We start from the raw sequence: 12,897 nt of genomic DNA on the forward strand, positions 1-12,897 counted from the left end.
GGGGGGGCTCTGTTATGAAGGTTGAGGCTGTGTAATATTCATTTCTCCGGAGGCTGCAGGAGTCTGAGGCCAGCCTGTCTCTCATCTCCACTCTGACGGGAGCTGATCTGTGTTGTGTCTCCTCTCATTGCAACTGAATGACTGATGCGAACCTGCCTCCATCTTGACCCCACGTTGCTTTGTTTGTGCATCTTGATTGCGCACCCTGGTATTTGCACAACAGGAAAAACATGCCTGAACTTGGAATATTTTTCTTGTTGCACAGTAGCTATATTTATTTATTTATTTTTTTTTGCACAGGTCTAGGGGTAGCAACAGTTTAAAAGTATTTTAAAGGCTCCTTACCTGTACAATTATATTCCTTGTAAAAGCATAAATGCTAAAATACTTTCTCTGTTTTGCAAACGTAAGCTTTAAACATGGCGGCGAATGACGTAGGAATATCTGCGCACTTCAGTTAGCATTCATAAAAGTAGCAAAATTAAGAGTTGGGGAAATGTAACCATCAAAAGAGAGACAACCTGATGTAAAGCAGAAGTACTTTAAAAAGATATTTATGTAAACACAAAAATTAGAGCATCTAAAAACATTTATAGATGATAAACATGCAGAAATCAAGTAATACATCAGAAAGATATAAAGATGTTTAGCCAATGTGCTAAAATTAACCAAAATTAAAGCAGCAGTATGTAAAAAGACCTTTAAACATCAAATAGAAACTCATCCATATGTTTATCTTTAGTCACATAGATTATTGTGACAGTTTCTTCACAGGTTTGTCCAATGAATCAGGTTCTTCAGCTGATCCAGAACGCTGCTGCTCACATTCTCACTAAAACCAGGAAGATGGAGCAAATCACCCCCGTTCTTAAAGCCTTACACCGGCTTCCTGTAGAGAATCATCTTTACAGTACGGTTAGTTTATAAATCACTGGACCACTTGGCACAATCATACAGAAAAGACCTGCTTACATTGTTTCAACCTTCTAGACCGTTCTGGTTCTGGTTCTGGTTCTAGTCTGGTTTGCATCTCCAGAACCAAACAGAAGCACCATTCAGTTTTCATGCTAAAGGCTAAAAACGCACTTGCTTACAGTAAAGCTAAATAAATGCAACATAGTGTTAGCATGCTTACCCTTAGCATTCCATTAGCTTTCGATGATATCTTTAACACACTATTAGCTTAATCTCGCTAGCATTAGCATACTGAGTGGGCTGGAAAGTCCAAACCGCTCTATGAAACCTATAATTAGCAAACCGTATGCTGAATGAAAGGACAATTAGAAAACCACTCTGGATAAGTCTAGCAGACTTTGTCAATACACCCAAACCACAGTGTAATAAAAGGTTTAATTTTAATCCAGTTTTCTCATTTTCTGCTTCATTGTGTTCTGCTCCAGTCGCACAAGTTGACCCGAGTATTGTTAGACCAGTTCAGGTAGATAAATCAGAAAAATTGCATTGCAAAATCTATTTTGGGTGGTTCCTCGCAAATATGCAGGGTGTTGTTGACTTGCACGGTTTCTGTGTGTCCAGAGACGGGGACAAAGAGCCGTGTTTCACCCCAAAAAGGATCAGCGCTGCTCCCACCGGCTGGTTAGCGGCTGTCCAGAGGTTTCTCTGTGGCTACAAGGGGGTTGTTTTGTGGTTGCAAATTGGGCTGGCGCTGTGAGAGCCGATGTTATTCTAGGAAAGTCTTGTTTTCCTCCACTTTCCCACTCAGTCTTTCATTCCTTCTGCCCTCATCTCCTCCTCTGTATTGATATTTCATATCTCCCCTGAGATGGGGAGATGTGCTGTTCATTGCTTGTCAAATGAGAGACAGCGCTGCCCTTATCTAGTCGACTCCACGTTTCATGCGTGTTCAGCTTCGACTCAGCTGTGCGTTTCACATTAGTTTCAGTGCAGCAGCTCTGACACGGCCCAAACTGGTGGAGCTGGTCTTGCAGCTAATTGCGCTGCATATCTGCAGCTTGTTGGCAAACGCGCAATCGCTCCACAGCACCGGCTGCAGACATTTTGAAGTTGTGTAACTGCAGGTAATCCATTCTTTCTTAAAACTGGTGCCATCTTGCTGACATAAACTAATGTGGGCTTATTCACACAAGTAATTACATTTTCACAGAGACCTGCACACACAAACAGGCGCACACACAGAAAGAGGAGCAGACGGTCGGACTAAAACTCTCCCGCTCTGTATTTCTCACACTGAGAAAAGCATATTTATTTTGACTCTGCTGTTACACAGGAATGTGTCGGCACAGCAAATGGCAGGCTATAGAGAGGCATATCCCATCCTGATGATTTATGACCTATGTTCAAAAGAAGACTGGTTTTCGTCTTTTTTTTTCTTTTTTTCCTGCTGCACATTTGCCCTCCTCTTTTTTTTTTTTTTTTTCCTCAGCTACTTCATCCACATGAACAGTCATGTAGACATACCAGCCTCTTGGCCTACTTGCCAGGGTTCACTAATATTGTCCTCTGTTGTACCAGACAGATCCACACAGTCCCCATTTATCATCAGGCTTATTACCGACATGATTCCTGCGCTCCCTTTCTCCGTTTCCTTCCCTGGCGTAGGAAATGACTGTGGCTAATGTTTTTCTCTCTCTTCTTTGTTTCATGCAGGGACATCGGGTCAGCGGGTGAAGGTGGAACCAGAACTAGCTTCATATCCCGGCCAGACGGTCAACCTACGCTGCGCCTTCCCGGACCCAACGGGGATTCAGCTCACAATGGTCAGACTCCCATTTCCAAAATGAAATTATCTTTTTTTCCTCAATCTGGATTTGATTATCTGTGTTCACTGATGTGCTCATATCTGCCGTACACTTTTGGCTTTCTTCACCCAAACATTACAGCATATTGCTGCCTTGTGGCTCAGTAATTTGGTGAAATTGCTTGGAAATAAAACAGGATTTCTGCAGGGGCTTAAAATCTCATGAGGCTCCAATTTATTTATTTTCCATTTAGGGCTTTTAAGAAGTCTTAAATAGGTTGAGGTTTTGAATTTCAGCAAGTATCATATTACATTTATACATGGCAGCTGTGGCTCAGTGGGTAGAGGGGTTGTCTTGTAATCTGAAGGTTGTAGGTTTGATTCCAGTTTCCTCCTTCCAAATCTCAATGTAGACATTCAACCCCAAGTTGCCCACTGAGCTGCATATGGGTGTATAAATGTACTTTATACATTTAATAGTGCTTTGAGGTGTCAAAATGACTGGAAAAGTGCTATAGAAATTGAGTCTGTTTACCATTTGTTTGTGTATCTTATTTTTTTGAGGGTGGCACCAACAGCAATCATTTCTGATGTGAGTTTTTGTAGATTAAACCCCTTGATGCTGAGTGAGTTTTCCTCTGATGCTGCAGTCTAGGGATACACATCACATACAAAACGAATATAAATGAAGAGGAGCAGATAAAATGATCACAAATCCACAATGTTGAGTTTAGAAAGAGATGAGTATATTTAAAAAAAAAAAGCAGGAGGAGGAACGCTCACCATTGCCATACATAGAAAACGATGTTGTGGGATGATAAAACTGATGTTGCACAGGTTAAGCTTGCTTGCTAGTTTTTAGTTGGAGATGAGACAAAATATTATGCACCCAAGTTTTTTGGCAATGTTAAAGAATACTGTCATATAAATTGATGGTCATTTTGTCTTGCATAGCAACCACAATGGCAACAATTGACACAAATTCCCAGTTTGGGTCACCAGGAGTGGGCGCGTCATTCAGCCGTCGGTTCAGACTTCACTGTTTTGCGGTTCAACCAATCATGTCCAGATAACAGTATGGAAACATGTCTAATTACAATTCATGGAGTATCTTGGCTGTAGTTCACCTCATTGCTTAGTTTTTAGCAGAAACTGACTCTTTAGCTACTGCCAAAATCTTATTGTTTGGTCAGAAATGCACAAAATGTTAAGTAGTTCATAGTAATGAGGCCTTTAAATCAAATGTTTGTAAATTTCACTCTAGAAGTGCCTTGTGTTTAAATTGAGTTTGTTTTTAAGTTGTCATATCGTAACAGCGTTGTGATGAATGCTGCAGTAGGTAACGTTTCATAAAAATGCCTTTACACATTTTTTAAAACTGTTGCTGACGGTACAAGACAGATGATCTTTGAAAAAAATCTACCATATGCATAAATACACCACCAAGTCAAACAACCAATCAGAGCCAGGAGGAGGGTCTTGGTGCTGTCAACCACTCTTGTGTATGTGCTGCTTACATGCTACCCTGCACAGCGTGTACAAGCTCAAGATATGCGGTTTTCTGCAGCTTAGCTAATGGCGAAGAAACATTAGCTAAGCTGCTAATGCGAAGAAACATTAGCTAAGCTGCTAATGCGAAGAAACATTAGCTAAGCTGCTAATGCGAAGAAACATTAGCCAAGCTGCTAATGCGAAGAAACATTAGCTAAGCTGCTAATGCGAAGAAACATTAGCCAAGCTGCTAATGCGAAGAAACATTAGCGAATACGAAGAAACAACCCAACGTTCCAGGAAAACGGTTTTCCAGGAAATCAGACTCCACTGTGAAGGAGGAACTGTAGCGCAGCAGAAAGCAACGGGAAAGGCATGAACATTGCCTACATGAACATTATTGACAGCACCAAGACCCGCCTCCTGTCTCTGATTGGTTGTTTCTGACTGGTGGTGTATTTCTGCACGAGGAGAATAAGAGGAGCTTTTTTTCTTTTGTTTTTATATTATCTGTCTAATACTACACTATCACAATATAGCAACAGTTTTAACAAATATGTAAAAAAAACATATTTTTATAAGTTATCTACTGCATCTTTAAAGTCTTGAACTTAATCTACTGAAACTGTGTAGGAGTTTGACTGCTGTAATAAATGATTCAGTTGCATTTTGACAAAACTTTGAAGTTTTGTGCAGCTGGAGAAGAACAATTCACTGAACTCGAAGGATCTTCAGTTCAGCTTCATGTGCCGTTTCTGTTTTTAATTAGCCAAATTAAACCTTAATCTAACAAACGATTGCTTGCAGAAATCATTCTAAGGCAGTCGATAGGTTTTTATCACATTTGAGCTTAATGTTTTATTACTCTAAATAAACAACACTAAGCTTCATTTTGCTTCAGGGGATTGAATATGGTAATGGAAGCCACTTCTTGGTTGCATTTAAATGAAGTGGAAGTGCACAACTTTAGCAGCTTCCCAGAGAACAGCTGAGAGTTTTGCTCCTGGAAATATTCCCATCCATATTCATACCTGCTGCACTCACCTGATTGCAATTCTGCACGTGTTGCTCCGTGTAGTTTACATTTAAATCTGGACGCCTTCAAAGACTCTCCAGTGTTTCTTATCGATGCCGTGATAAATGAGGTTTGCAGTTCTTCCCTGCTGCTTTATGCTGACCCCAAACATGTTCCGTTGCAGGTCACTTGGATATACGAGCCGAAGGATGGAGAGAGGATGAACATAGCTGTGTTCCACCCCAGCTATGGCCCCAACTATCCTGAGTCCCAGATGAAGGGCAGAGTCACCTTCAAGCCCAGTCAGCCAGAGCTGTCCAGCCCTTCCATCGAGATCAGTGACGTCAGGATGACGGACGAGGGTCGGTACGTCTGCGAATACGCAACGTATCCCGACGGCAACGAGCAGGGCATCACTCAGCTGGTCATGTTGGGTAGGTCACAGTCATAATCTGCTGCTTTTAATGATTTTGGATTCAATTGCTCTCACTGTGAATGTTTTTGTAAAGGTTCTGATGAGCAAGAAATTCATCTTAATCATCTAATGGATCTGAGAGCCACTTGTGTCCGAGTCTATAGGCGACACAAGTGTTGACCAACGTGGCTAACAAATGAGCAATTTATGAATTTCTTTAAGGGCATTGCAGTAAAAATGAACATCATCAAAGTTCAGTTACTTCATTAGTTAAATTTTAAAAAGGTAAAACACAAATTGTGTAGCTCTGTTACACACAGAAATACATTTCTAAAGTTTATTTCAATGAATTTCTTTCTGAAATTTAGAATATTCCATTAGACAATACGGGAAAGTTGCTATGGTTTGTGTAGAGACTGTGGAGTGGAAGTCACTAAAGAAGCTCACTGTTCAGATTGCCAACTCTAAACTTGTCGAAAGAAAAATTGAGTGGAAGAAAAAATGTTAGAAACAGCTGCGCAACTCCAAAGGAAAACTGAAGCTGTGAGAAGACAGTGAAGCAAAGCCTGTTCAAATCTGAAAGAGATTTGTAAGATTTGGACTGCAGCTGGATTCAGAGTTTCAAGTCAACAGACACAACGATTGTTGGTCCTTCTGTAAGGTCGTTCTTTAACCAGAGAGGACATCTAGAGGGCCGTACCTGGGCTAAGAGGAGAAGCACCTAAATTACTGTTAGTTTATTAAATATATGTTTGATTAAAAGTTAAACTTTGCATTTCAGTTCTAAATCAAGACTCATAATCGTTCTCTCCGCTGATGAAGAAAGGACCAGTAAGATCATCTGCTGCTGTTCCCTGTCCAGAGTGAAGGCAGCTGCATTTTAACCACATTATGATTGATCTTGGCAGCTTTTCAGCAGGACTTTCTAAACTACCAATAACTGCATGAATGACCATCAGAGACCAGACTTGATTACACGACCTGACCCCAGACCCAACGAGGCAGACGGGGAACCCGGGCCTCCATTACACCTCAGCAGAACCTCTTTCTGATCACTTTCATGCCGCTTTGCGTTGATGCAGGTTGTGATGCTTGGATGGATGTACGGAGATTTTTTTTTGTTGGTGCATCTCAGCAGAAACGTTACAAACCACAAAATACTGATCTAATGTTATTTGATCCCGTTGACAGATGGATACAAACTTCAATTATTTTTTGAGGATTATATTAAATAACTGAATTTTTCATAATCAGTCTAATATATAATGCTTTTCACACTTAGTGTTTCCCTCCTTCCTGAGTTCCTATTTATTTTTTTGCATGTTTGTCACACTTTTAAATTTGTAACAGTGTTTGGCCATGTAGCTTTTTATTCCTTCAGTAATGAACTGTACCATCATTTAAAAACTCACTTTTGTTTTTATTGTTGCCGATTTTGACTGATGCTCTGAAACACTGAAGTGTGACAAACCTGCAAACGAAAACCAGGAATGGAAGAAACACATTTTCGCACCCGTGGATCTCATTGCAAGTTTAAATCGCATATTAAAATAAGAAGATATTTTAGTTTAAGATGAAACTGTATGCTAGCAGAAGGAACTTAAAGTCTAGTTTTAGTCCAGAGTAGTTAAAAGTAAATCTCCGTTCTCAACAAGTGCTACTGACGGTTTAGTCTAAATGAATACAAGCTGGTATTTGCAGCACATAAACAGGGTCTGCTCCCAGTTTATCAGCCAACTATGTCAACACAGAGTTGGGAAATTGTCTGATGTTTACCTCGGCTGTTTTTCCTGTCTGGTGCCGTTTTCGCTTTGAAACTCTACGGTGAAATAAGGCTGACACGTTTCAAAGTAAAACCAAAAGCCTGAAACCGCAACACTGTTTCCATGCTTTCATGGTGTCGGCTTTAATCCGACTGTGCTGTACAAGGTGATGATCAACGCCTCACACTGCGGCTGATGCCTCTTTGTAGGAGCTGTTAGATCGCAGCTGCATCTGAAAATGTGCAGCAACGACAAATTGGGTTAATTGGCAAAAGTTATTCACGTGTTTGCAGTGAATAAATGAACCGACAAGTTTTGTTTTTTTTTTAATCCAAAGTGAATTACTAAATCGCACTTTTAATATCGTTGATAATCTGAGAAATTTGCACCCAGTGCAAAACATCCAGAGGTTTCTGATTTTAATTTATTTATTTTTTGTAATCTCCTTAAAAAATCCATAGGTTTACCAATCGAGTAAATCAATGGCTAAATTATAGCTTATCCAAAAAACGTTGCGTATTTGGGCTGAGTTTGTGCAACTCTTGAACTGTCAGAGTTTAAGAGTTGCAGTATGAAAAGACAGATTGTAACTTTGATCTAAACCCTTAATTTTTGGACCATTAGGATTAATGTGGGCAAAATGTTGACTATTCAGAAGAAAGTAGATAAAAAGAACCATTTGGGCCCACGGAGGATTAAATTGCTTAATACATCTAATATTACAAGTTAAATAGAGCTTAAAATTAAACAGAGAACGACCGTTTTAATAACCATTTACAGTATGGACCAGCATTTTCTTTGGTATCTTATAAAAAATCGTAAGTTTTAGGAGCAGTGTGGTGAATACAAGATTTTTTTAAAACTTTTTTTTTTCCCTTTTATACCAGATATTGGCCCATTTCTGTGCTGAAAGTCTCAGTTGGTGAAAATCTCCCATTATAATGCAGTAATAGAACAAATTGAATGTTATTTTTTTACATAAAAAATGTAATTTAAAGTGATGTAAACACGTTCTATTCCTATAACATTTATTTTTAAACTTAAAAACTGAAGTAAAAAATGTGTAAACTCCATCCTACTTAAATTTGAGCCTATTAATCTGTTGCCTGAATCTTTTATTTTATTTTTATTTAATACTCAGTGAATGAAGATATTGTTCTGTGCAGAGTAACCCAGATCAAAGATGATCTGTGCCACTTCACAGGTTTTTAGTTTAGTTTAGAAGTTTTTTAGTTTAGTGAGTTTTTACAACTTTCACACACCATCAACACTTTGATTAGTGAGGGTAAAAGCTAGAAGAAGTTGGCCAGCTGTCCTCAGTTTATTTTACTTTCCTTGCCAAAACTGTTCAGCCATTTTCAGTTTTCCAGACTCGCTGAATCTGAGCCAAAGGAAAGTGAAGCATTTATTTTTTTTATGTATATATTATTTTTTTGTGCAATGTGGTCACCCATCTGGCTATAGTTAGAAAATACTCACCTAAGGGACCAATGCAAGGCATCTTGTGCTGCTCTTTAATTCAAACACGGATTTTGAAAGGATTTAGCATCAGCAGCTGTTATAAGAGGCACCAGTTTTATTCTTCTTAATGTAAGACAGGCGAGGCTCAGCACCCGGCGGCCCCTCGCCTCTCCAACTCGCCGATCCTCTGTGCTTCCCCTCAGGCGGCGTATTGATCTGGCTGCTTGTCATGCCGGCTGTCAGTTCCTGTCTTCCTGCCCTCCTCTGATCCCGCAAAGCTATCAGAGAGGGCAAATGAGAAGGGAGGCGGTGCGGAGGGAGAAATAACTGACATCATGCCGTCATTTAGAAACAGTGTATGGAAATGCAGCCGGCCAGTCGGGGACGTGACTTATCGGCGTCGGGTGAAGATGGGCTATAGAGAGGCAGTAGATGAAGAAATAAGGCAGGATCTGCGAGTTTTGCAGGCTTGCCTGTAATTGTTTGTCAATGAAATCTCAGGAGAGAGAGAAAAAAAAAAAGATTAGCTGGACAGAGAGGGTTTGATTGGGGTTGGGAGGGCAGAGGATGTTTGCTTTTGTCAGCCAGACTGACTTAAATTGTTTATCAGGAAAAGATAATTGCTCACATTATCATTTCCCTCAGCCATCTTATTTTCTGTTTATCTCTCAGTACATCCATTAATCCTCTTTCTTTGTTCCTGCTCCCTGTGCATCTTTTCCTCGACCCGTCCACCAGCCAAGCCCGTGAACTCTGCCACCACCGTAGCAGAGGTGGCTGGCACCAAGCCGGTCGTGGTGGCCCGCTGCGTGTCCAGAGATGGCCGCCCGGCGGCAAAGATCCGATGGGTGACCACAGCCAAAGGCAACTGGACAGAAACGTCTAAGACGGGCGCCGACAACACGGTGACGGTGACGAGCGAGTACCGCCTGGCGCCGACGCCCACGGACAACGCGAAGGACCTCACCTGTCTGGTGAACCACAGGACCCAGCTCAAAGACGAGAGCCTCCCGCTGAAGCTAGCCATTCGGTGTAAGCGCACGCACGCACGCACGCACGCACGCACGGACACCCTGCTCTCTTGATTTCCCCTGGCGCTCACACTAATGTGATAGGCTTTGAACATTTCAAACCTCACAGTGAATAATTAAACTTATTTCCCTTCCTTCCCCAATTTCCCTCCTGTCATTCACTCGTACTGCGCCAGACCCCCCTATGGTGGAAATTGAGGGATATGACAACAATTGGTACTTGGGCCGTACGAACGTGGGGCTCCTCTGCAAGGCTAACGCAAACCCCGTTCCTCACACTGTGCAATGGACAACGTGAGTATCGGGTCATTCTGGAGGCTTTGTCGTTTTGTCTTTCTGCCGTTTAAAGGCTTCCTTTCCTTCCTGTAGTTTACTCTTCAGTCTGCAGGCGTTGTAGAACTGTAATCATACTTTTTATTATTGAGGCTGAAAAACAGTGAAATGATTGAGATATTTCTCATAATAGGATTTGAATTCTTCCACAAACACAATGACTCTTGTTTTCCTTAATTAGTGGCCATTTGTAAAGCTACTGAAATAATTTAGAGGACATACATACATCTGGACATTTTAAGCTTGGATATTTGAGTTTTTATTTTTTTTTTATTTTTAATTGTTTTACTATAAAAGCCAGACGGTACATTCTTTCACATAGAAATGGATCATCACTTCAACTGTTGACCTGAATCAAATTATTTTCAGCCTTCTGAGCTTTAAAATCTGGTCTTTTTCTGATCAGTGGAACCTTTTGTGCGGCCTGCCAGCTTGTGATAACCACACAGACTCTGGTCAGATTGTGACACTGGGTAAATAAGCTTTATGTTTGCTATTTTGGTGTCAGTAAGGCGTATAAAAATTAAGCTAGAGAAGCACAGAGATGTAAGTGGCTGTTTAAAAGTAAACAAGTCGAGACGTGTGTGTTTGGTTCTTTCATGCTGCAAAGGAGTGAGAGAGAGTGAAACTTAAAGCAGATAACAGGAAGGCTGAATGAATCACAACATAGTTGCTGTTTGTTTTTAATCCTCTTTCGCTTTCAACCTCTTGACATGGAACAAAAACTGTTTTAAAGCGATGTTGTCTCACATGTGTGTTTTTACACCACTCCTGCTGATGCTATGGATGAAGAATGACATTTAAGATTGGTTTTCTTTTCCTTTCTGTTTTAGATGTTGTAGTTCTTTAAAGAAACTGAGCCAAGTTGACACTGGTTGGTGAAAGATTCACAACATTCTGGTTGGTTCACCTGCAGTTATCAACAATAATGGAGCTGGGGAAAACTGTAGTCATTATAATTCTAAATGTGATTTCTTCTTCCCCATATTTAATAGTGGGTTTAATTTTTAGGAGAGCTGGACACTGACTGGTTATTTTCTGCCAATCAAGATTAGTGGAATTTACTGGGACTGAACAATGCAACACATTCTGCTCATATATAAATTTCCATTTCTGCCTCTCCTCACTGCTTTTTCCTTTTCTTTCCTGGGCTGATTTGCTTGTTTCCCCACAGAATGACAGGACAGTTGCCAGATACCGTGCTGCCCAATGAGAAAGAGCTCAAGGTGCTGAAAGTGGACAATTCTGTCAACACCACCTTTGTGTGCGAGGTCAAGAACAGCATCGGGACCACCAGGGAACAGATCACGATCCACGTCAGAGGTGAGCTGCATCCTGACTTGAGCAAGCTGCACTTTAGTTTAAGTTGCACAATCGGTGCATACATCTTTTGAGTTTGATTCAAAGTGTGAGCGCCACATGTGTGCATTCGTCACTGGAAATGATTAATTGAAGTGTCCTTTTCATGCACTTCCCTGCTACGTAATGAATTGGCATCACAAATCCACTCATCTGCTGCTCTAAATAGATTAAAATCAGTGCTTGGTGTAATTTGCACGAGTTGCAAATGTCCATACATGCTGATGAATTGTACATATTTAACGCATCAATAAAGCTTTGGGAATTCCAGCAGAGTGAAAGCGAAATGCACTGCTGGCTGTTCATTCATTACATAAACTTACCTCAGGCTTGTGTATGAAAATATTTATATCCTGAAAACTGATGAGCTGGAACCAACTGCTCTTTCATCACACGAGCCACACGTTTCCCCGTGTTTTATGCTCTTATTGCTTCCCCAGGGATGCACCTTGTTTTCCTCACATGCCACATAAACACCGCAGACACCCACACACACATTTCCTCTGTGCTGAGGTTGATCTTGGGTGTTTAGTGTAAGGTTAGTGGGTCCAGCTGCTCTGTCCTTGGTGTGTGTGTCTGAGGGGATGTAAATGCTGAGTCAGTGTGTGCATCCTTTTGGATTCTTTCCTTCAACATCATGACTCTCTTTTTCTGTTTTCCGTTAGGAGTGCATGTCACTTTTTCCACGTCTCTTTGCTGCTGTCGATACTTTTTTTATTCCAAGTTTTTATGCTGCAATAGTGTTCAAGGTCCCCTGTTTTTTGTGCATCTAGAGGCAATTTTGCATTTTCTTTTCCTTTGGCCTCCATTTTTTTCTAATCTGTTGTGTTTTTTGTTTTTTTTTCTCAACTGAGGCCTCTCTTTACCCTGAAGCCATTCTTACACTTTGAGTCCTCACAAGTACTTACATGCATTAATGTAAATGGAGGACCCAAAGCAAAGGAAATGAGCAGTAATGACACTTTAGACCACAACTGTGAGTGGTGTATTTGATTTGAATAGATGTAGATTTTATAAGCTGGTATAAAACCTGCTACTGGTGTTAATGATGCATCCGTCTCAAAAGTCGATGCAGGATTTTAGGTTCACAAAAACACAAGAAGAGTAGGGGTATTTTTGAGAAAACTGACGTTTTTTCCACAAACTTAGTACATTTTCTTTATGTCTTATTCTAGTACATATTTGACTTTAAAAAAAAAAGTTATTTTCTTATCCTGAAACGACTCTATTGGCAAAAAAGGAAAAAAAAAAAGTCCTTAAATCCTTTTTTTGAGCAAGAAGAGATTTTTAAAGAATATCATTAAATTTAA

At 40.5% G+C, this 12,897-nt stretch overlaps 1 protein-coding gene across 1 annotated transcript in view; it reads left to right on the forward strand.

Moving 5' to 3' along the window:
• LOC106955637 (nectin-2) overlaps positions 1-11,637 on the forward strand; it is a 54,752-nt gene extending 43,115 nt beyond the window's left edge. The window contains exons 2-6 of the mRNA XM_015045923.1: positions 2,629-2,738; positions 5,410-5,659; positions 9,603-9,896; positions 10,072-10,189; positions 11,403-11,637. Coding sequence (XP_014901409.1) covers positions 2,629-2,738; positions 5,410-5,659; positions 9,603-9,896; positions 10,072-10,189; positions 11,403-11,622 — 992 coding nt within the window. The 3' untranslated portion in view covers positions 11,623-11,637. The remainder of the gene's footprint in view (positions 1-2,628; positions 2,739-5,409; positions 5,660-9,602; positions 9,897-10,071; positions 10,190-11,402) is intronic.
• Positions 11,638-12,897: the final 1,260 nt, after the last annotated feature.

Source organism: Poecilia latipinna, unplaced genomic scaffold (assembly GCF_001443285.1).
Source record: "Poecilia latipinna isolate Pla-1442-1.1 unplaced genomic scaffold, P_latipinna-1.0 Scaffold753, whole genome shotgun sequence".
Lineage (NCBI taxonomy): Eukaryota > Metazoa > Chordata > Actinopteri > Cyprinodontiformes > Poeciliidae > Poecilia > Poecilia latipinna.